This window comes from Lycium barbarum, chromosome 10 (genome assembly GCF_019175385.1).
Source record: "Lycium barbarum isolate Lr01 chromosome 10, ASM1917538v2, whole genome shotgun sequence".
In the NCBI taxonomy this organism is placed as follows: Eukaryota; Viridiplantae; Streptophyta; class Magnoliopsida; order Solanales; family Solanaceae; genus Lycium; species Lycium barbarum.
In genome coordinates, this window is record NC_083346.1 from 77749882 (window position 1) to 77775417 (window position 25536).

The window sequence follows — 25536 nt, forward strand, 5'->3', positions numbered from 1 at the left end:
ACAAATACGATGAAATGTGATATCAACAACCAATTCTATCCGAAATAGTACCACACATGGCACCCAAGTAATATCAATAGTAAGGCTACACAATAAGCCACAATGGAATCACAACTCTCAACAGTACCTCCCAGGACACACAAGTAATATCAATGATAACGCTACACAATAAACCACAATCGAATCACAACTCTCAACAATACCTCCTAGGGCACACAAGCAATATCAATGATAAGGCTAAACAATAAGCCACAAAGGAATCATTGTTCTCATCTCAATATCAATCAAGTAAAGTACCACAATATCATAGCCATAACATATCTTTAATCAGCAATATTCGATGTCTCAACGTGGCAGCGAGCCAATAAGTAAATAGAACAAGATAAGTCAACAACGCAGCGGGGTTGCTAGCCCCCAAATTACACAACAAGGCCCAACCTAAGACAATATCTAACCCCACTTCATACCTGAAGGTTTACATGAATTCTCCGACAATTTCATCTAAACATACGCTTCCCTAGTTGAAGTCTCACCATAAGGTAAACCGTAACCTTCCTGGAAGGCTGAACAACAAGGTTTCCAACAATCACTCCTTAGTCTTCCCTTTCCTTTGAGCCTCGAGATAATGAAAGTCTAACATATCCGAATCATGGAATTAGAACCAAGAAGAACATCAATCAAACCCTACTTCTATTCAAGACCCAAATCCTCAACCTATGTAATAGGGTTTTATGAACTAGAAGGGTGAAATTAGGAATCTAAAGGTCTCAACATGAAATTAAAGTACTAAGTGATCAATTCCCATCAATATCAAGCTAGAAGAACCAACAATTTACTCAAATTCGGATTCTATGCAAAACCCCCCAAATTTGGGTATAAATTCTAATCTCGAATCCCATAATTTAGCCACTAATTAGGAAGAAATCATGAAATAATAAGTTCTAATCATCAAGTCCATGCTTAATAAAGCTTAATCCACCAACAAATCAAGGTTTTATAATTAACAACTTATTCAAGAAAGAAACCAAAAAGCCCTCTTATTCTCCAAGTTTTATGGAGTTAATAGTATGAAATCTTACTTACGAAAGGTAATGGAAGAGATTGAGATTAGAGAACTTACCCTCGAGAGAAATCTGACCAAACCCTCCTCAAATCGCCTCCAATATGCTAAGGAAATATAATATAAAGAATGGAAGGAAATAAGGGTTTTCAAAGGCTTTTAAATCAGAAAACTGCCTGTCGGCCGCTATAGCGGTCACCCCACCGCTATAGCGCTACCCTACCACTATAGCGGTCACCCCACCACTATAGCGCTCATCAGACACCAGAATTTTCTGGTGTCTTCCAAACATGGAATCAACACCCGGAACCTCCTAGACACAAACCAAATATGCAGATATACATAAAAACACGCTACGAACGCACCCATGGCCTCGGAATTCCCATAAGAGGTCTTGTTGACCAAGTCAACCTCTAATACCTCAAAACTAACTTTCCAACCCAAGTTCCAAGATGCACCCGAGCGCATTGGGAACCGAACCGAATATACATACAAGTTTTAAATGACCATCCAGACCTCTCGGAATCGACAGATTCCCAAAAAAGGTTCGTTTACCTAAAAGTGAACTTTGAGTCAACTCATTTTCGCTTTAAGCCCAAATTTCCACAAAATCTTCCAAATCATATCCGAAAACCTCAAAAAGCTTGTCAACGGTCCCCTTAGGTCAAATGTGAGCTAACAAAGTTCGGGGAAGGGTCAAAAGCGTCAAAAAAAGCAATAACGACAAAACGGATCGTTACAGGCACCCACCGAATTATTATCCTACCAGACAACCCTTAAGTTAAGCTTGCTTTCAACGATAAAATAAATGTGATAGAAGAATTACTAAGGCCTCATTTGTTTGCACTTAAAAAAGGTTTGAATATGAGTGGTTCAGACCTTATGCCATTAAGTGAATTTATTTAAATTAAGATCTTAGCACTTATTTAGTCTGAATAGGTCTTAATCATTAAGATCTTGAACAAAGTCTTAATATTATTAATAGATTTTTTTTGTATGAATAATTTTTACTACCACTCTGTCCACAACCACTTGCTCCACCCCTACCCTCGCAACCCTACCCACCCACTCCCCCCACCCGCGGTCACCCCTACCTCCACCCCCACCTTTCCATCCCTACCACCTACCCCGCCCCACTCGCGGCCACCCTCACCCAACCACCACTAACCACCTCTGCCATCACAACCACCACACTCTAACACCCACCCCTCCACTCAAGCACAACTAACCACCACTGTCATCAGAACCACCGCCACCTCCATTGTCAACTACCACCACCCTTATTCTCCCCACCCCCACCATCCACCATCTAGCCCAACCACCTACCCACCACCCCCATCCCATCATCACAAACCACCTCTGACATTACAACCACCACCATCGTCAACCACTACCACCGTCGCCAACCACCGGCCATCACCACTACTACAAAGCATCTCCACCATCACTCGCGAACATAAACGTTGCATTTTTTATCAAATAATAATTTTATTTTATTAGATTTAATATTTATTTTCTAATACTTAATTACTTTTTTATTTGAATTATATATTTATAATGTTTAAGTGAATACATTATGCACATCCAGATGTTGAAAAACAATCAATCTTAATCATTCAGTGTTCAAATCTAGAGACAACATCTTAATTATTCAGATGTGCATTCAAATTCATACATCTAATCTTAATGAAAACAAATGAGGTCTAAGTCAATTTAATAAAATATAAGTGCGGAAAAGAAGAAGTCAATTGAATAGACTACACCCCATAAAGGCATAAACCCAACACATACTTGTCAAGCATGGGGCTACCGTCTTTCGACTTGGTTTCTCACAAAGATGGAAATTGACAAATACCATCTTAATTGACTGGTTGAGTTTTATTAAGAGAAAAAAAAAATGTTGAACCAAAAATAGAAACAGACCCAAAAGAACATTATACATATTGTACATTGGTTTTTCTTATTCAGACTTAGCTATGTTTTTTCCTTCTTATCTTTTCCTTCTATTTTTTCCTCAAACGAAGCTAGATGATAGTGTTGAGAGCACTCAAATAGGTTCAGGGTATACGCAATCATATAGGCATGCTTGCATATTCATCATTTGAGTCTCCAACATCTATTATGATAATTACATATCCGATTTGGCCTTTTGAAGAATATGCACGCATACGTCACATGACAAAAACAATCAATCATACTCCTCAACCTTGTAAGCTCCATTCGAGTGTTTAAATTGCTTCAGAAAAGTTTCCAGACTGCAATTAAAAATCAAGGAATAGAATCAAGAAGAATTCTGGGACTACAACATGGAATATCACATATACGTGAGCAGACATATTGCATAGGATCCGCGTCTCAAAACCCCCCACGAACCATTGCTTGAATGGACTAGTGGGAGAACAGAACATAGTGCAGTATAAAGCCAGTTTATTATGGTTAAACTTAAAAAGATGAGTATGAATGTCCATAAACAGAGATAGGTTGAAATGTCAAACAGAGATACGTTGAAACAGTTTCACCAAGCAAGTTAATCCAAGTAAAGACTTGAGCAACTGCAATATACAACCATTGTCAACATTTTCTAGATAGATGTATTGAAAAAAACATGACTATGCTTAACAATAAAACAATCTGAAAGCCCACATACCGTGAGGCTATTTGTTGTCGTTGGAAAAGAAATAAGCCAAGAACCATACATGGATTATCACCATACATGAGGCTATTTGTTACCATGTCTATGTTGTGATTATCTGAGCATTCCTATGATTTATTGATGAATTAACTGCCACGATCCAAATTTGACAATTAGACCGTGACGGGGCATCCACCAAATTATTATCCTACCAGGCAACCAACGATAAATAAATGAGATAGAAGAATTACTAAGTCAGTTTGATGAAAGATAAGTGCGAAAACGAAGAAGTCAATTGAATAAACACCCCATAAAGGCATAAACCCAACACATACTTGTCAAGGATTGGGCTACCGTCTTTCAACTTGGTTTCTCACAAAGATGGAAATTGACAAATACCATCTTAACTGACTAGTCGTTAAGTTTGATTAAGAGAAAAAAAAAATGTTGAACCAGAAATAAAAAACAGACCAGAAAGAACATTATACATATTGTACATTGGTTTTTCTTATTCAGACTTAAGCTATCTTATTTCCTTCGTATATTTTTCCTTCTATTTTTACCTCAAACGACGAGATGCTAATGTAGAGAGCACCCAAATAGGTTCAGGGTATACGCAATCATATAGGCATGACAATTATTCTAATAATAATTAGATATGCGATTTGCCCTATGGACGAATATGCACGCATAAGTGCCATGCTTGTTTGAGTAAGAGCAATGAGATTTTCCAATATCAACATTGTGTATATGCCTAACGTGACAGGAATCCTGAGTACTATGATCTCAAGATGCAAACGCATATAAGCGAAAGAAGCTTGCAGTTCTAAAATTCAGCATCCAGACAGGGAAAAGAAAACATATAATTATTCTAGGTCAGCACAATGTCATTCACAGTATTTTCCTAGTGACGTCTTTACGTGTTCATTCATCATCGAAATATTAACAAGTAGAATGCCAATGATGATCCAAATCGTACTTCATTCCACCAAAGTTATTTGAAGGATGAAAAAAAGGAAAGGAAAAAAAACTACCGTGTCTAAATCTCTAATGGAACTTGGCATAAAATAAGAAAAGATGAGGGACAGAATTTTTGAGCTTCCTGCTCTGTAGATAATAACACAAATTATACTTCCACTTTGAAATCTGTTCCCTGCTCCACCGGGAAAATCAGTGTAGTGTGCAATATCCTCGATTGACTAATATCAACATTCTTGCATCCATCGTCTAAACATTGCTGGGAAGCTGCGTCTTATGACAAAAATAATCAATCCTACTCCTCAATCTTGTAAAGTCCCATTCGAGTGTTTAAATTGCTTCAGAAAAGTTTCCAGGCTGCAATTAAAAATTCAACGAATGGAGTCAAGAAGAATTCTGGGACTACAATATCGAATATCACATAAGTGGGCAGACATTGAGGGACAAAAGACACAGTGCAATATAAAGCCAGTTTATTATGGTTAGACTCAAAAGACAAACAACAAAATACCCAGTGTAATTCCACAAGTGAGGTTTGGGAAGGGTAGTATGTACGCAGACCTTACCACTACCTTTGTGGGGTAGAGCCTGTTAAAAAGCTAGAGGAGTAAGGTCTGCGTACATCCTACCCTCCCCAGACCCCACTTGTGGAATTATGCAAGTTTGCGTACATCCTACCCTCCCCAGACGCCACTTGTGGAATTATGCTGGGTATGTTATTATTATTTGACTTTTGAGTCTAACCATAATAAACTAGCTTTATACTGCACTGGTTAGACTCAAAATATGAGTATGAATGTCCGGAAATAGAGATAGGTTGAAGCAGGTTCACCGAGCAATTTAAGCTGATTTCTAATAGTAAAACAGGTTTCTTATGAGTATCATGGTTCATAAGCATAATAAGGTTTCCTTCCAAATTTACAGAACACTTGTGACTTAATCGAAACAAAGACTTGAGCAATTTCAATATACAACCATTGTAAACATTTTCTAGACAGATGGATTGAAATCGTGACTATGCTTAACAATAAAACACTCTTAAAAGCCCACATACCGTGAAGCTATTTGTTGCCGTTGGAAAAGGAATAAGTCAACAACTACACGTGAGATTATCACCTCATACGGCTACGGCTATTCAGAGGTCACAAATAAATCGAAGGACCTACTGTACACTCTGTAATCGGAACCTTAAAATCAGGTTTTCTTCTCAAGTAGGTATAACAAAGTGTCGACAAGTTAAAGGAAAGCAATTATAAGTACATGGCTTCCACAGATTGCACAAGCATAATCCCTTATTCTCCACAGATTGCATTCCAAACCACACATGCTTACCTCTGATCTATATGCTTATACAACTATGCAAATGCAACTCAATGATGAAGAATAATTTACTTCTAACAGCTTACAAATACATGATGAAAATTCATTCATTTTAAAGCCTCAATTACATTCAGAGTGAACTTGCAGGAATAATCGTATCTCATATTCCACTAATTTGACCTTGTGCCTATTTGCGATGTACTTCAAAGGTGGCGGTAGGCAATTTGATATATGCAAAAGAGTATCCCAAGAGGACAGGTCAAACTAATTTATCGTGTAGTCTGCAAGCAACTACTACACAAAAAAGCCCTGAAATAGAATTATACACTACCTATTTCTTAAAAAGAACCTTGAGTTGAAACTGTACAAATTTACTATAATCGTATTTGATTATTCACTTACTATGCCAATATGCATAAAATTTGAATCATGCAGTAACTTCTGCAACTTTAACGTAATGAAATCATAGTGATAAGTTCCTTGAGAAGAAATTACTCCTTCAACAGTACGGAAAATACAGGAAGACTTTAAGGGATAAAGGTGTTAGCTCCAACTTATCAGTTATGGAAATTAAACTTTTTTTTTTGAAATTGGTAACAAAGTTATGGAAATTAAACATTAGAAGGGCTGGACGACATTTCCCACAAGAATACTGAATTAACTTGACTTCCGAGTTTCTTCTATAAAGTACTATCTTATTTCCACTTCCAAACAAACATTTACTACTGTCCAAGTCAAGCTCCTCAGTTTATGTATAAACATACTAATTTTGGCCGATCTAGTCACCCTATAATCAACATTCCACATCGTTGCCATTTGATTCAACTATTAGAATGGCATTCATCACTTGAAACCTAAATACGTGTTAACAATTACATAATCATCATTAAAACCAGCAGCAACATTCAGAAAAGACAAACAAGAAATAAATCTACTAAGATTAACAATCCCCGAGAGGCACATAACATTGGCATTACTGCTTCCATTTTGTATATGACACTCTTTTCTTTTTTGCTCCGTGTCCATTCTCAAAAGATGAAAACTTGAAAACTGGGAAACTCTTAGTTTTAAGAATGAAATGGGCATGTTACGAACTGAAAAGGTTCTTTAAGATGATTATGCATTATGATACATTAGATAAATTTATTTTATATGTCAAAATTCTTTATTTCTTTCTCGAACTCATGTCCTGTCAAACAACGTTATGCTCAGAATGAAACAGAGCAGTCGGCAAAAACTATATATGCCATTAACAGGACAAAGATTTACTTAGTGTGTAACTTGAATTGGAATCCTCAAAAGACCAATAAAACAATGATACAGTCGCGACTTTACAGCTTGTTTGGATGGTTGTTAGTTACACAAAGTCTCCTAACATATGATATTATACTTCACTTTATTGTTTTGCCAATATAACGTTTTGTATAGTTGCTCGTCATAACATAATGCAACACATCAAACAATCTGAACAATAAACTTACCATAACACAAAAAGGTAGGTTAACGTATAAAACAGGGCAATTAAATACTCCCTTTGTTTCAATTTGTTTGTCTTACCTTCCTTTTTAGTCCTCGTTACAAAAAGAATGTCTTCTTTTTTTTTGACAACTTTTCACATGACATGTTTAAGACCACAAAATGAAAGGGCTACATATCTTTTAACTTAAGAACACAGGATTAAAAGTCCTTTTTACTTTCTTAAACCAGAAACTGAAACGGAGGGAGTCATACGCAAAGTCAAAATGAGAAAGAAAAAAAGGCAACAATTCAACCATACCAAATTGATAGTTACCTAAAATGGCACTTTATATAAGGGTGGATTAAATACAAGTAACAATCAAATCAAAGATTGTATTTAAAATAAGACAATAGGCAACATCCACACATAAATAACAATCAAAACAAACATTGCATTTAAAATAACAATACAATACAATAAGTAACAACCAATAAGTGGAAAAAAATCAAGAACCAATAAACTACAAAGGGATTGAAATCTTACGCTGAAAATCTTTTCTTGGTGATGAAGAAGTCGAAGAAATATGACAGAAAATAGCTCGTCCAATCATAGACAAACTGTAGAAAATCCCAGCAACATAAAACACCATAACCAAACCAAGCACCCATGGCATCATCAAGAACCCAATAAAGAAAGTCACCGATCCACAAAGCATTAAAGCAAAAGAAATCCCTAAAAGCAAAGACGCAAATCCCGCCGGAGTAATCTGCTGCATCGCGGTCGTCCTCCTCCCTGAAGACGACGACGACGACGACGGAGACACCGCCACGTCATCATATAACTCTATCGGCCCCGGTGGTGATCGTAGAATATTTAGTATCAATGCAGAAAGTTCATAGAAAACCTTATTAGATTGTTGATCCTGTTGTTGACTTCTCATCATCTTGGAGAAATATGATAACAAGAGAAAGATATATGATCAAGAATGGAAATTACTGAAAATGAGGCAAATGGATAACGATTTATAATTACCCACCTAACAATATTAAAGCTTCTATAGATAGCAATAGAAAAATATATGATGTAAGAATGGAAATTGGAGAAAATTGATAGCAAGAGAAAGATATATGATCAAGGATAGAAATTACAGAAAACGAGGCAAATGGATAAAGCTGTATGAGAGGATTTTTGACTAATATATATCCACCCAACAATATTAAAGCCTCTATTTTCTATTTTAATAAAACTATGAGAGGCTTTTTTCTTTTCCTTTGCCTTTTCTTCCAAAGAGAGAGCTTCCAGAGTGAATTCAGAAATTTAAAATAGAAAAAAATGAGAGAATTATTGCGTATAGAGAGAGAGTTTGTTTCTTTATCTTGAAGGGATAATAGAATTTTGTAAAGTATAAAAGGAGGAGAAGATAAAGGATTGCTTCTACATTCCGTTGAAGAAAAGTTTTGTACGCTGTTATTGGCGATTGTAAGTACGCGCTAAATGAGAAGCGGATGACGTGGAAACTCTATCTTGTTTGAGAGTTGATGACCATACGTGGATTCCAACATTATGTGCAGGAGCGCGTTTGGGAGTATTTTGATTGGAGGGTAACGTGTAAAGATCAGTTGTGTGTTGAATAATTTGCTCAACATTAGAAAATTACTTATATTTCCATATATATATATATATATATATATATATATATATATATATTAGTTGTATGGAATTTTTTTTTCCCCGCCCATTTAGGAGGATTTATAGTGTTTCCACACTTCCCCTCCAGTGTGACTCGAACCCAGGACCTACCGGTCGTGGGTGGATGTGCTTAACCACTGAGTCATCCCTCACTTGTCAGTTGTATGGAATTAAATATTTAGGTACAGGTATTTTTTTTTAATATCGAATACCAAACTTTTTTAAAAATATATACTCCTTCCGTCCCAATTTATATGAAAATCTTTCTTTTTAATCATTCCAAAAAAATTATTTTATATTTGGCAATAATTTAACTCTAAAATTTTCATTTTACCCTCAATGAAATGATTTTTAGCAACAATTTTTTGTTTAAAATTGTTTTAGACTACAAAAGTGTTGCTTTCTTTCTTAAACTCAAATATCCTCATATAAATTAGACGGAGAGAGCACCAAAATATCTAAATTGTGGTACCAATGTTTTATTTTATTTTGACATGATAATTCGATATATACTAACGTATGCACAACGATTGTAGTGGTGTCGACGGGAAGTACATCACATATAAATGGAAAAACAGAAAGTAAATCAACCGAGATATGTGAATTATTTAAATTTAAGTTGCACTTCACTAAGAAAAAAGGATTTTATGGAAGGTAAAATAGATGACATCAACAACAGAATGTGTCATCGGCAAATTGACAACTTAGCCTGGGCGTCAAGTTGAACGAGTCAAGTTCAAGACGAGTCCAATCAATTCTGCTAGCTATATATTCAAATGAGCTGAATTAAGTAATTAAGTTACGCTTCAGTATAAAATCAGATTGTAAATAGATTAATTGATGAAAAACAATAAGCTAAAAACTACAGTAATAGTTTAAATACAATCGATTTATGAAGAATATTGTTTTACATCAAAACATAAATTCGAATGCGGATAATGTAGAACATCATATAGAACTTTCTAAGACAAAAGTGTCATAAAAAGGTTATGGTAGGGTCTAAAAGAGCAATTAAAGGTGTTGGATTATTTGAATTAAGTTGCACTTTGTTGTTTTTAAGGGAAAAATATTTCTATGGTAGGGTAATAGAACACATCAACAACTCACCGCAGTGTCTAGTCATCAGTCCAGACAAAATACTAAATTAATCTAATACTACTCAATAAAATATTTTAAATAATTATATGGGGTTGACGGTGATGATGGCTAGCGGTAGTGGTTGTAGGTATCGATTCGGGGTGGTATTGCGGATAGTAGTTAATATTAATGATGGCTGGCAGTGGTCGTAGTGGTTAATGATAGTAATTGGAGGTGGCAACCGATAGTTGTGGTAGATGATAGTGATTAGTGATAGCCAATGGTGATAATAAATGATCACGGTGGTTGACGATTATTGTGGTGATTGACGATAGTGGATTGCTGATAGTAATTGTCAGTAGTAATTGGTGGTTTGTTGTGGTAATGGTAGTTGGTGGTCATGATTATAAATGATCGCTAGTGATGATGATAGCTAATGGTGGTGATTGGTAGTGTTGGTGGCTGTGACTGAGGATGGTTGTTGCGAGTGATGGTAATTACTAATGATGGTTGACGATGTACTAATTGATAATGATGTATGATTGTTGTAGCGGCGGATGAATGAAATTGGTGAACTATCATCTTTGTAAGAATTTTTAAATTGTCATTTTAATGATATTAAGATTTTGTTACAAATTTTAATTGTTCATATCTATCCAGACTCATTAAATGGTCTACATCATAATATAAGCTACTTAAGTATGTGCACCTTTAGTGTTCCTGATTCAACCAATTGCGTCTTTACGACTACTATACTTTCTTCTAGCAAGCATAAACTGGTGAATAGGGAACCAGTGTCGTTGCTGCTGACAAAGCTGGGTGATGGTGATGGAGAGAGACTTCCCCTGTTAATGCCAGGATACCAATTTCCTCCTAAAACCTTTCCACAAAGTACATTTTCTATGGCTTTGAATATCTCGTTCACAAGTGATAAGGTGACTGATATCGAGAATGAAACTGAATTAAAGAACTATGCAATTGGTGGTAGTATGAAGATAATGAAGAGTGTGCTACATTTCCTGATGAAATAAATGATGAAAGGGATAAAAATTACTCCGTTGAATTTGAAGAACAATACTGTGAAGAAGATTTTGTATTAATTAGTAAGCAACCATCATTATGAGATATTCAACTTATAGTTTAGGGATGCAGAAGAATAAGTGACTATGATAAATTATCCTGTAAGACACATGAGATATCAGTAGTTGAATTGATGAAAGGTGAGATTGTTATGCTGCTGCTAGGAGAGGTTGAATCGAGCAAGCTTTTTTAGGTATTTGTTAGAATAAAGAGTTTGAGGTTTAAACCAGATAAGATGACATTGACAGGTATTGAAAGTACTTGTTCCGTTTTGAATGCAATGAGAAGAAAGTCTGGTAGCACATCAGTACATATATAGGATCCTGCAAGCACTCTAGATATTCATGATGCTACAGCTCATTCAAATCACACAGAAAAACTGATGCACTTTGTGCTTGGCATAAGTTCAATTGGTTCTGTTTTAGTTGCATATAGAACAATGAAAAAGGTACTTTCAAGGCACAAGGAAACTAATATTGAGAAATATGATCTGGAAGGATGGTATCATTCATTCTCTATTTACGGGGAGCTTGTGACATGCTCAAACTGCACAGATTATCAGTCAAGGAGTTTGGAAATACGATTTGGGCAGAAGAAGGGTATTGCAGATGAGTTGACTGTCCAGTTTAAATCTGAAAGTTGGAAAGTCATGGTTGGTGGTGATGAATATTCATTGTTTGTCAACTTGAAAAGGTTATCGAAGCAATTATTGAAGAAAGTTTTCATTGGAAGTTGTTATCAAGATTTTGCAGTGGGCACAAATTACATTGGAAAGAATGGATTGACACTATATGCTCTGATGAATGCACTTCCAGTCCATTTATGTGAGAGAGCATTTTTTAATTATAGGTGTCTCTATGTTAAGGACGAAGGGTCACTTAAAGATCGTTCCACAAACATGTATGTCGTGGTTGCATTTGGAATTACAATTTCCTATGTTGACTATTTACGTGCATTAGTTTATGGTGTAATTACCATGTTCCGGTCTTCACCATGTTTTGAGAGAAACACTATGAATTGTTCTGTAACAGGCCAGTGTAGGAGTGCTCTAAAAGTTCCAGGTGATCTAAGGAGTATTTTTATACTTGTGTTATCAGTTCTCAGACCAACTTATATTGGTTTCACAGAGTTGATGTATTCTTCCAAGGGTCACACGGAGGAGGCTTTAATGGGAGGTGGTGTTTCTGGTTCCTTGTTACTTATAGCATCGCTGGAAGGTGCTTATTGTGCTGTGATTCAAGTGCCAACAGCTGAGGATAGCATTTCACTTGAAAGGAAAAAGGCATTTCAGAAAGGTGAATGGTGAACAGGAAGGTACTAAGCTGCTTGAACTTCTCGGAGTGCATGTTCTAAAAGTAAATGGAGAAAGTAAAGTAATCTTTTCACGATCGACTAGAGAAGGACATCTCGATGATTGTATTACTGTTCACAGTGATTCAATTCCTTTCGGAGCCAGAAGAATTATCAAAGGGAACCTGCTTGATGTGCTGATTAATCCGGATGAGTATAATGATTCTATTGCAAGAACTCTTGGAATCAGTGGGTTTATTCTAATTCCAGTAGATTTGAACCTTGTGATTTCATTCAGTTACATTCCATGATATATAGGGATTTGTTCCGGAAAGACCTATCCATGAAGTTGCACCAGTGCTTTGTGTTGAAGATGACATATTTTTTGGAAGCGTCATGAATAATATAAGTTGTTGGCTTTACTTCTCTGCTCCACCTAACTTCTTGTACAGTGGTGAGCACACTCCGATGCTCAGTGTAATTCAAAGTGTGTAGGTGCTAATCATTCAAAACAGAAGGTTATTGGAGTATTAATCTCTCATGTTGGCTTTATGATAAGTCATACTGTGGCTTTTACTACGAAGAGGATGGTTATCATGGTCTCAAAGTATTCACATACGTTTTTTACCGCTTTATTTTCATTTTAAAATAATTGGCATCCTAGATCACTTTGAGGTGTTCAGTGATGAAAACTTTCACAAGGTGTATGAAGTATTTCCTATTCAATTAAGTTCAAAGCCCTTGGGATCTTCTTCTGCAAATGAAGTATTGTTGAGGAAACAGAATCGTTCCACGCCTACTGATGTGCTGTGAAATTACGGCATATTTGATGTCTTTTTACTAGAAGTTTTACTTGTTTTTAAGTGTTTTTATATCGTTTCTTATGTTATTTTGATGTTTTGTAGGGTTGGTTGACTAAAGAACAAAAATGAAGAAAATCGCTGAAAAACGGACAACTTTGGAGCTAAAGGAAGGTCCGTAACTCGTGTTACGGACCGTAACATGATCCGGAACATTAGATTGAAGTGCTGAAGGACTGTCAACGTTACGACTCAGAAGGACGGTCCGTAACTTGTGTTACGGATCGTAACGTGGACCGTAACCTGAGAGGAAATTCCAGTAAAATGCTGAAGGACTGTCAACGTTACAACTCAGAAAGACGGTCAAACGCATCGTTACGGGCGTAACATGGGGCGTAATGCATGTCGAGATGAGACCCACTGAAAACTTGAGGCTGAGATCTGCTGTTACGGTCGGTCGAAGGAAGCCATAACGGTTGACCTAATATCAAGCTGACAAAGGACGGAATAAAGGATGGACCGTAACATGTGTTATGGTCCGAAACGATGCCGCGAAGGATTTTTTTGTCCAGAACTTTGGCGCGTTTTGGGCCCTACAAATAGTTTCTTCTAGGTTTTTCAGCCATTATTCACTCATTGTAGGGCATTAACTCCTAGCCTTTGATATTTGTGAAGTTGTGGGAGCATTTAAGGCCTCAGCTTCATCTTTAGTTCACATTTATTACCATTGTAAGTACATTATGTCTTCTTTTAAGCTGTCTTTGTTGAATAAAAGCATGAGTAACTAATTTTAACTCTAAGGTTGTGGACCCTATGATGGGTATTATGTGAATCGGTTTCTACTATTGATATATGCATAATGGTTGTTGGTGTTTATTCAATCTTTGTGTTTTAGTGTTGGGTAATGATTGCAAGCATTAGCCTAAGCTTGGGAAAGTGAGTTAGAGTTGGTAAGATTGAATAACAATAACTCGGGGCGTTAACCCTCGTTTAATAGACTAACTTAGGGATAAGAACAAGTCTAATTGGAATTATTGATCCTTCTTCGATATCAACTCTTTTGCATTTGGGAAAATCATAAAGAGGAAATATGGCCTAACTGTTGGGAAACATTAGGAAGTCTTTAAGAGATCAAGTGCAAATCCTTAGAACAACCATTAGAAGTATATCACATTGAAACCTGAAGCATAATATCTAATCAAAATGGGGAACACAACCTTAGTCTCTCTCTCGCATTAATTACAATTCAAGTCAAAAATGCTAGTTTATATTACAAAACAATTATTCCAAACTATTCAGAATAGAATTAAAGCCTTTAAAGACCAGTATAACATACAATTAGTACCCTTTTCTATCCATATTCCCTGTGGGATTCGACCCCAACCCTGTGTGGGTTACTATAATTGACAACGTCCGCTTTACACCACTAATAGGTGTAATTTGAGAGTATCACCTACAATGAAGAAGATGAATATTGATTCAAGGACACAAATTTTTATTTACAACGACTCTTCACAGTTTTCATTTGATTCGGTGTTATTAAAACCGTTGAGGACAAGGGTGATTTTAAGGGGAGAGATCTAATACGATATGCAATTTACCCCAAGTTCTATCCTTTACAATTTAGTACTAATTTTCTATTTTATGTGGTTGACATCCTAATTTAGTTTAGAAAAGGATAATATTGTCATCTCCATAGGAATAGGGTTCTTGCTTTATAGCGTATTAATGTCTTGTTTTGTACACATTTGAAGATCATGAAGGAAAAACTATCTAAAGGTCATGAAGGAAAAACTATCTTTTAGCTCTCTTTTAGTATAGATTCAGCTTAGTCTTGGTTAGCTTATTCTTCCTTGTAATTCAGTATTTGATCAGTTTGATACGATATGCAATTTACCCCAAGTTCTATCCTTTATAGTTTAGTCCGAATATTCTATTTTATGTGGTTGACATCCTAATTTAGTTTAGAAAAGCATAATATTGTCATTTCAATAGGAATAGGGTTCTTGCTTTGTAGTGTATAAATGTCTTGTTTTGTACTCATTTGAAGATCATGAATGAAAATCTATCTTTTAGCTCTCTCTTAGTATATATTTAACTTAGTCTTATTTAGCTTCTTCTTCTTCCTTGAAATTTAGTATTTGATCAGTGGTATCAGAGCGTTCAATCAACTTTAGATGTACTTAACGGTGGAATAATAGAGGGGCGTACATTAACTGAGTCGCTCTATAGGCGTAAGTTAAGCAACGAAAGCTAACCTAGGCCTAACGAAAAAATGGCCAAAAAACGTGTGAACCCACCGGCAAACGCCACAAACTCTAACCCTCTGGCACTGGCAAAAACTACACCAATTGAGAAACAAATAGTTCAACCGGAAGAGAGTGGGAGAATCATAACACCGGAATCTGAGGTGCCTCATGTACTCCCTCCGGTGCAATTGATGCATTAGATGACAGCATCGAGTCATGATTCGAAGTACAAGCCCCAACGAAGGTGATAACATAAAGAGATCAAGCCCAGAAACCAACAAACACACCAGACCCTATCCTTGACGGAGGAGCAGCAGCGCAAGCAGTGAGGAAACTTACATTCTATTGTGGTAGTTCTCAAGCGGTCCCTATCGCACCCAGGAAGAACAACATAGCTCCTAAATGAGGTAAACAACTAAATTACTTTCCAGTAGTACTAAAGGATGGTAAGAAAGTTGTCTAATTAAACCTGGATGAATTGGAACAACAGAAAAGGAAATGGGACTGTGCCCTAAAAGGATTGTTGGGAAGAATCCCCCATTCAAACAAATGCTTAAATTCGTCTATGCAATCTGGAATTTTGTTGAAACACCAAGGGTATTTCTTCATGATGAGGGCTATTATATATTTAAGTTCAATACATAATAGGATGCAATGGAGGTCATGGAAAATGGACCATATACTTTTGATTATCGACCCATGGTGCTAAAGAGATGGGATGCTGAGTTTCAAATAGGGAAAGAATCAATTAGGCAGATGCCTATATAGATGAACTTTCCTCAATTACCTATCAAATACTGGTCGACTGAAAACTTGGATAGAATTTCCAGTTATCTAGGGAAACCTTTGTGTACAGACAAGTTGACAGCTGAGGAAGAAAGGTTGTCATATGCTAGGGTGTTGGTTGAGATAGATGTTACACAACCATTGCCCGAACATATTATAATTGAGGAAGCAAAAGGAAACAAAGAATTCAGCAACTAGATTATGACTAGTGGTCTGACTATTGTCAAGACCGTATGTGTATTGGGCATGAAACAAAAGTTTGTCCAGTCAATAAAGCAGCAACTGCTAAACAACAGGAAAAAGGTAAGATGGATACTGCTGATCCAGTTGTTGTTAACAAACCTGATGTTGTTCCAATTGACAAAATGTAACAACCCGTTTGACAGTTACCGACTTTCCTCAATCCGTATCCTAATCATCCTTGGTCAGTTGTGCCCCGTCAATTGTACGCGGGAGATTTTCAGTTAAATTTGACCTTTGGTCGAGTTAGAAGGAATATAAAGATCGAGTTGGGGCCACCCAAAGCAGTGCTTCGCCCCAGCGAGGAGTAGACTACCCCTGCGAGTCTGCCCTAGTGTGCTATTAACCGTCGTAATGGTTCAATTGAAGTTAGAAACCTCAGCCCCAACGACTTTCTCTTCCCCCACGGCGGATGTATCGAAGTTCCTTAAAGACTGCCCCTGCAGTCGATAGTGCGCCGTAGTGATAGCCCGCCACAGCGGCCCATGCTCACCACAGCGAGAGTCGCTAGGCAAACCTAGTATTTAATGCTCATTTCGGGATTTGACCTCATTTTTTCACCCAAATCTTATTCCAAGCCGCCTTTTTGGACATTTTTAGAGGAAATCCCATGGAAGCTCGGGAAGGGTAAGCTCTCAACCTTAATCATTCCATCTTTCTTTGATTTCTTCATTTTTCTTATTAAGGTCTTGATTTTAGGACTTAATAAAATAGGAACTTCCTAACTTGTAAAACCCTAGATGGGTAAAATGGTTTCCTTAACTTAGAATCATGGCATTGTTGAAAGAACTTCTTGGTTCCTAGCCTAAGCTAGTTATCCAACTTCAAATTCTATTTCTTTCATTATTTTGCAAATGGGTTAAGTCTTGAGTTTTCTTGAAATTGTGGATTTTAAGGAAGAATGCAATTAATGACTTGATTGGGTATAGATGACTATAAAATCTGGATGATTAATCAATGGAGACTTAGAAAACCTAGTTTGGGGAAAATGTTCGATTTCATCGTGTGGGCCCAGAGTCGTATATTAGATTATCTAGTTTCTTGTTAGGTGAGCATACCATGTTTCTTGACGCTTTTGTTACTCGGATTTCTTGCTATTCCTAGACCCTTTCGTCTCGGCTTCCTTTTCGAAAATGAAAGATAAAAATCGAGTGGATGTTCGCGGCACCTGCTCGGCCTCGAGGTAGGTTACGGCTTACTTGAGTTAGACTCCGATTAGGATTTCATATATGTACAGTAGTGATTGATGTATAGAGACTATGCTTAGGTCTCCGGACACGGTATTGGGATGGATAATTCTAGGTTGGTATTGTTATGTGTGGCTTGTCGCCTTGTGTTTCGAGCTTAGTATTTCCCTGACTATGTGGCTAGTGACTAGTTGGTATGAATGGGCTCGCGTCGTGTGACTTGATTTATATTGTTGCTCTAGTTTACCTTTGGTTAGACTTAGGTTAGCGAAGCACATGTAGTGCTAGTTATTGTCGGATATAGCGTGTTACGCCTTCGGGTATGAAGTTGGGATGCATTACTTAGAATTGGTATTGTTGACTGATTTGTGGTCTTGTTGTCTCTTTGTGGTTTATTGGTTGTTGCCATTGCGTGATATTTGACTTGTACTTAGTTGCCATATTATGATTATCATACGGTTGTCTCTCACTTATCTTGACATTATCATTGATAGAGCTAAGGATTTGACTTGATATTGATATTGTGATATGTGTCCATGTGTGGCACGATTGAGATTGATATGATTTCACTTGGCATTGATAGTATGCATAGAACTCATCCTCATTTTACATGATACACTGATATGAGTTGTGACTTGGTACTGATGATGATGATGAGAGAGATGAGTGTCCGATGTCCGAGGTCTTTGTCGGGATCGTGAGAGTGGTACATGGACTTCGCGGGTCCCTTATAGGTCATGACTATTTAGGCATGGAGGTATTCCATCCGTACCATGTGTGTACGGAGATTTACATTTGTCTATTATCATTGCATTGCATATGCACTCATTACTTCATTCATATATTTTATGGATTCTGATTTGATATTCCATCTTTTGAGTTGTTGTTCTTGGAATGTCATTGTGATTGTATTTGATCAAACATGTACATTGCCCATTATATCCTGTGTTCCTGTGTTGTCTATTTCTTACCCTGTAAGTTGTTCGCGATACATTGCTAGTGAGGCGGTAGAGTCCCCTATCATGAGGAGAGCGTATTTTAAGGATTGAATGTAAATCTTGGAATGCACCTGAATATAGTAAGGTTACTTAATTTGAGGAATGGAATTAGTACCTGTGAAAAGAGGCATGTGTTGCGTAGTTAATGAATTAAAGATTAGAAGTGTATATTTAGGCATGGATACTGATTTATGTGTGGAATAGATCTCTTTTGATAGACCCCTCCCCTTGTACTGATTCTGCTGATTGATTAAGTTGTTACTTATCATTCTTATCTGCTGATTTCTATTGTTATTTATTTTCTCCTAATCGTTGTCACCCTATGATACTTACCAGTACGAGTGTTGTACTGATGCTACTCTTGTTACACCCTATTCGGGGTGTAGAGTTGTTACAGGTTGTGTTCGTGGATTTATTAGCTTTCGAAGATCTTTCGGTGTCCATTCCAAAAGATTCTGTTAATTTCATTCCCAAAATAGAGGTTGTATTTTGTTGTAATGTATTTCTACAAGTTTTAAATCTTAGAAGCTCTTGTACTAGTCTAGACCTGATTTTTGGAAATGGTTAATGTATCAGCACCTTTTGTTCATTTCTGGTTTTAGATGATGTCGGAATTACTAAGTTTTATATTATTATTTCATTTATATAACTTGAGTTGTGTTTTGGAAAAAGGGTTCGCCTACTAGGTGGGATTGGGTAGGTGCCCGCACGATTCACGATTTGGGTCGTGACACAAAAATAAGCTTGCTGCTGATCCAAAAGGTAAAAAGAAGAAGAAGAACCATCCACAATGGCTAGCTAAAGCATCTGATCAAGCTGAAACATTAAGGACAAATGAGCCAGAGAGTGAATCTCCTGATCATGCACGGTAGGATAAAGAACTCACTCACACTAGCTTTGAACCAGAGCCAGGGAACTTGATACAACAAGAACAGCTAAATGAACTTGGTTTTGTTGAAGAGAGGCATGACTGAGAGTCCTAAGCAGCCCTTGAACAACCCCCTATGATCTTTTCTTCTTGGAACATAAGAGGGATGAATCAGTCCTATAAGCAAAAAGAACTGAGATCCTTTTTGCTTAAGAATCGAATAGATCTCTTAGGGTGTTTAGAAACAAAAATTAAACAAGAAAAAGCAGAGAAAGAAAAGAAGATGTCGGGGCTGGAATGGATATGCTATGCTGATTATACTGTAGAACCAAATAGGAGAATATGGGTGTGTTGGAAAGACCAAAATGTTCAAGTCACCATTTTGTTGGCTAGACCCCAGCTGGTGCATTGTTATGTGGAAGACAGAGGGTCCCCTTTTGCAACTTATATGACTTTTGTTTATGGTCTTAATACAAACTCTGAATGGGACAGCTTGAGATTGATAAATAATACTATGGTGGATCCTTGGCTCATATTAGGACACTTTAATACTTGCATATCGGCACAGGACAGAATTAATGGAGCTCCAGTCCACCAATAGGAGATCAAAGATTTTGTGGACTATCGTGAAGACATGGGCTTAGGACACTTAAACAGAAGTGGATGTGATTATTCATGGTGCAATAAAAGAGATGCTATGGCTAGAATATACAGCAGGATAGATTGTGTGTTGGGAAATTCTCTGTGGTTCTTGCATCATACTAACCTGGAGGCTTTCTTTGGCAATCCTGAATGCTCAGATCATTCACCTATCTCCATAGATACCACTATAATCTATCAACCCTACACCAGACCATTCAGATTGCTGACAGTACTTCTCAAGAATGATCAGTTCAAAGAAATGGTTAACCAGGTTTGGGCTAAGCATATTCCAGGGCATACTATGTTCAAGTTGTGGAGGAGATTGCAAATACTTGGAGCACAAGCTAAACAATTGAATAGAGAGATGCTATCTCTGAAGTATAAACTTCAAGAACTCAGGGACCAGTTGCAAGATGTACAGGACAAGCTCAAGGTTACCTTATTTGATGACAATCTTATAACTAGAGAGAGAATGTTGTTAACACAAATTCAGAAATGGGGCATAATTCATGAACAAGTACTAAGGCAAAAGTCTATGGCTACATGGATAACACATAGAGATTCAAACTCAAAGTTCTTGCATGGATGGGAGTATAGAGACAAATAGGATCATGGCCTGAAGAGGTAGCTTGGTATCAAAGAATGTGTAGAACAACAGACTAAGGGAAAGTATCTTGGGATTCCTCAGTGCAGCAGTGGTGTACCAGATATGGGCTGAGAGGAATGCAAGAAGATTTCAGGCTAAAAGCAAGACAAATGTACAAATTATCAGAGATATAGTTCTGCAAGTGCACATCAGAGGACAGCAAGTGAACAAGTGGAGTAGACTGTTGATTAGTTAACAAAAGTATCATGTTTAAGCTTTTCCAATATATGTATTGATAGCTTAGCATAGGAAGGATAGGATCAAGTTCTACAGTCCAACATGAGCTAGCTGTGTATAAAATGTTTACTTGGTTAAATAAAATTTTCAGTTTGACCAAAAAAACATTAAAATTTAAATGATTAAGATTTAAATCTACATAACAAACAAACCTAATGACTCATGAGACTGAATAATTAAAATTAAAATCTTTATAAAGTGTAAACAAATGAGGCCTAGGTTGGAAAGTCAACAACAACAACAATAATACACCTAATATAATCCCATATATGGGGTTTAGGGAGGATAAAATGTACCTAGACCTTACTCTTAGCTTGAGAGGTAGAGAGGTTGTTTTCGATAGAAGTAAATCAACAAAGATATATGAATTATTTGAATTAAAGTTTCACTTCGTTAAGAGAAACGAATTTTTATCCCAGGTAATCTATCACATCAACAACAAAGTCTAGTTGTCGGTATATTGGCAACGAAGCCTGGGCGTCAAATTGAATGAGTCAAGTTCAAGACGAGTCCAATCAATTCTGCTAGCTATAGTATTCAAATAAGTTTGAGTCCATGTAACTTCGAAAATTTAACTCAAGGTGACAAACAAGTCTTGTAATTACTATAGGTGAAACATTTGACCAGCCCAAGTCAAAGCCCAATTAAAAATCTGATTAAGTTAATGAGGGTCTGAAATGTAATTTTTAAAACTTTTTAATCTTCTACAAAATACAAAAACACCCAAAACACCCACCTATTATACAAAAACACCCACCCATTATACAAACCACCTAAACCGTTCCTCTTCCCACAACTCCTACTTCTTCCATATTTCAAAATCAGAAGTTGTTCATCTCAACCAGAACTCCCACCGAAACCGTTCCTTTTCTTCTTCACGTCTCTCATCTCTCCTCTTTTCTTCTCAAATGTCTCTCGTCTCTCGCTGTTGCTGTTGGTGCTGCTACGACTGCTTCTTCTTCAACATCAAGGTAAAGTTTTTCTTTCACTTGGTCCAAAAGTTATTTACTAGAAATTGATGATTTTGGTTATAGAAAAAGAAGAATAAGAAGAAGAAGAAGAAGAACATGGGTTTGTCTTCAATATTGTTTATTTTGTTGTTTCATGTTTGAGAAACCCTTATTTGGGGTATTTGTTTCAGTTGTTGGGGTTTGTACGTTTGTAAATAGTGTATGTTGTCGTCCAATTATGGTTTTTTGTGTTGTTTTTGTTCTTAATCTCCTTAGGATTTTGAAAAAATGGCTTGCAATCTTGTTGAATTTTTCCAATAGATGAGTAAGTTGCTATAATAACTTCAGCACTTGTTTGACAGTTGCAAACATCTACTTAGGTTGATTGCTTTAAAAACCCCTATTTGGTGTATTTTGTAGTGAAATAATATTGTTGTTGTTGTTGTTGTTGTTGTTGTTTTCCTGTTATGGTATGGTTTAGAAAAGAAAGGATTTTATCCAATAGGTGATGAACTTGGGGCAAAACAATTGTTGTACATACATTTGGTGTATTTTGTTTAACTTGTATGCTTGTGTGTTTGTAGTGAAGTAGATGATTTTGTTGTTGTCTTTGAAATAGATGCTTGTTGCTTTGGTTTGGTTCAGGGTTTAGGAAAATTTTGGATAAAATCCAAGTTGTTATTATTGTTGTTGTTGTGTGTTTGTAGTAGATGGTTTTGTTGTTGTCTTGGAAATAGATGCTTGTTGTTTTGGTTTGGTTCAGGGTTTAGGAAAAGTTTAGATAAAATCCAGGTTGTTGTTGTTGTTGTGTGTTTGCAGTGAAATAGATGATTTTTTCTGTTTTTGTCTTGGTATAGTTCAGGGTTTAAAAATAGATATCCAACAAATAGTTTTTTTTGTTCTTGTCCTGGTATTTATCTGATTCTGTTTATAGAAGATATCCAACAGATTTGTAGTTGTTGCAACAGGTACTACACCTATGGCAACAAGTATACAATCTGTTGCAACAACTACAAAGCTGTTAGACATAGCTTCAGTTATTTGGTTCTGTTTGTTGTAGATATCCAACAGATTTGTAGTTGTTGCAACAAGTTATACACTTGCTGCAATAAGTAGACAATCTGTTGCAACAACTACAAATTTGTTGGACATAGCTTCAGTTATTTGGTTCTGTTTGTAGAAGATATCCAACAACTTAATCATTGATTCAACAACTGAAGAATCTGTTGCAACAACTGATTCAGTTTCTGCAACAACTTATTCACCTGTTGCAATGAATACATCATTTGCTGCAACAAATTCTGCAGTTGTTGGGAAATTCTGTTACTTGTTGTATTTTGTTTGATAATGTGGCGTGCTTTTACGCCACAATTGATGCTTTTCGGCTATAAGTTTTACTTGTTTTTAACCAAGTCTATGTTATTTTACGTGGTTTTTATTATGTTTCAGGTAATACCAGGTCCCTAGATCCTAAGTGTAGAAAACAAGCGAAAAAGAGGAAAAAAGTTGATCACTGGAAACTAATGGAGATTCTGGTGGAAAATTACTCTGCGCGTTCGCGCAGGTAATCCACGCGTTCGCGCCCACGCGCGGGAGTGACTCTACGCGTTCGCGCTAGTAGGTCACGCGTTCGCGCTGAAGAACGAGAAGGGGTGCTGACGTCATCCACGCGTTCGCGCAGACATGTGGCGCGTTCGCGTTGAAGGTTTTTCGGCCCAGTCCGAACAGAACTTGGATTTTGACGATTTTTGCTATTCCAGTTCTTTTAAAAAGCCAACTGGGAGCATTGTAAAATTATCTTTGGCATAAAACTCAAGTTTGGAGGCTAGGGTTCCTACGTAAATATTCTTTCTTTTATTTAATCCTTGCTTATGAGAATTTCTTGGTGACAATTAAGATTGATACTCTTGTTGTGCTTATTTATTCATCAACATTATTTATATTCAAGTAAGTTCTTGTTATTTTAATTATTCTTGTTCTTTAACGTTTCTCAAGGGAGTAGCTAACCCTAGGACTCACCCATTTATTTTGTTTGAAACTCGGAAGAGGAAAAACGGGATTGGGATAGAACAATTAACATGAATTTGGGGCGTTAACCCTCATCTAATGGAAATTGACCTAGGAATAAGTGGTACCACTTGTAGCCATATGCGGGTGTTCTTAATGCTCCTAATTGCTTGAGGGATCTTCAATTGGGTAGTCTAATTAATCTTCGGGAGAAGTTAATTTAGAGTCATTATCCAAGGCTAAATAACATAAACTTGCTAGTATTTATAATTCGTGAAATACATTGGATCGTTACTTGAGAAGTAGTTTCCTTTATTCCATTCTTGTTGCCATTGATCAATTTACTTGCTTTCTAGATTAGAATTTATATTTCCGTATTTTATCAAAACCTTATCAAAAACCACCATTGATGAGTTCGGTCTAGCTATTGTTAGTGATAATTCCTAATCTTCTTAAATCGCCTACATATTGTTCTCTGTGGGATTCGTCCCCAACCTTGTTGGGTTACTATATTTGACAACGTCCGTGTTATACCATTAATAGGTGTAATTTGAGCGTATCATTTGATCAAATGCTGCACTTCTTTTTGCTTGCTTACTTTGAATGATGCACTAATCAATTGAAAGTGTTTTTTGTTTTTTTCTTGTGTGTAGATAAAATGTCTCCAGCCAAAAGAAAAGTTGAGAAATCAACTGAGGATCATGGAGATAATAAAAAAGCTAGAGTGCAATTATCATTAGAGAATCTTGCTGATTGAGAAAAATCTATTGCTGAATCAGCAATTACAGAGTCAAGAAGCAGTGATACAAATGAACAAAGTGAAGACGAACTAGAAGCTAAAGAAACTAATGATGGAAATGAAGGAGATGGAGTAGATGAAGATGATGAAGAAACTAAAAAGGATAATGCTTCAGAAAATACAGTTCACTTGTCGACGACCATAGCTGAATTAAGAATAAAGAAAGAAAATAGTGTGAATGCCAATATAATTGCAGAATCTTCTAGTAGATTGGACATAGATCACAACAGACCTTCCATTGATGAGGTCGTCAAGGTTTTCAGTATTGACAAGTACGCCGTGAGGATGTCGTTGAATGAAAATAATGATTTGACTGTTGATCTTGTGGTCAAATCAGGCATGGGCAAGAGCTTTGATAAGTTTAGGGTAATTCTTAAAAAGCAGGGGTTGGAGGATTACTTTAGGAAAAAATGTTTTGGGGTGTATTTGGATCTGCTTGAAGAGACCGGTGCACGGTTTCAAATGACAATTGTATATGGGCTTATGAAGCGTAGGATTATTTTGGATGCAAAGGATGAGCTTTGGATTAATTACTGTGGCAT

At 36.6% G+C, this 25536-nt stretch overlaps 1 protein-coding gene across 1 annotated transcript; it reads right to left on the reverse strand.

Annotated features, from left to right (window-relative positions):
* Nucleotides 1-4591: 4591 nt before the first annotated feature.
* On the reverse strand, nt 4592-8836 carry LOC132613894 (uncharacterized). Its single transcript, XM_060328183.1, has 2 exons — nt 7993-8836; nt 4592-5027 (listed from the first exon to the last, which is right to left on the reverse strand). The coding sequence occupies exons 1-2, from the start codon at nt 8390-8392 to the stop codon at nt 5011-5013; spliced, it is 417 nt and encodes a 138-aa protein (XP_060184166.1). The 5' UTR covers nt 8393-8836; the 3' UTR covers nt 4592-5010.
* Nucleotides 8837-25536: the final 16700 nt, after the last annotated feature.

What these genes read in the sequence shown, in the direction of transcription:
- LOC132613894 (XM_060328183.1), bottom strand. Translation starts at nt 8,392, where the DNA reads ATGATGAGAAGTCAACAACAGGATCAACAATCTAATAAGGTTTTCTAT.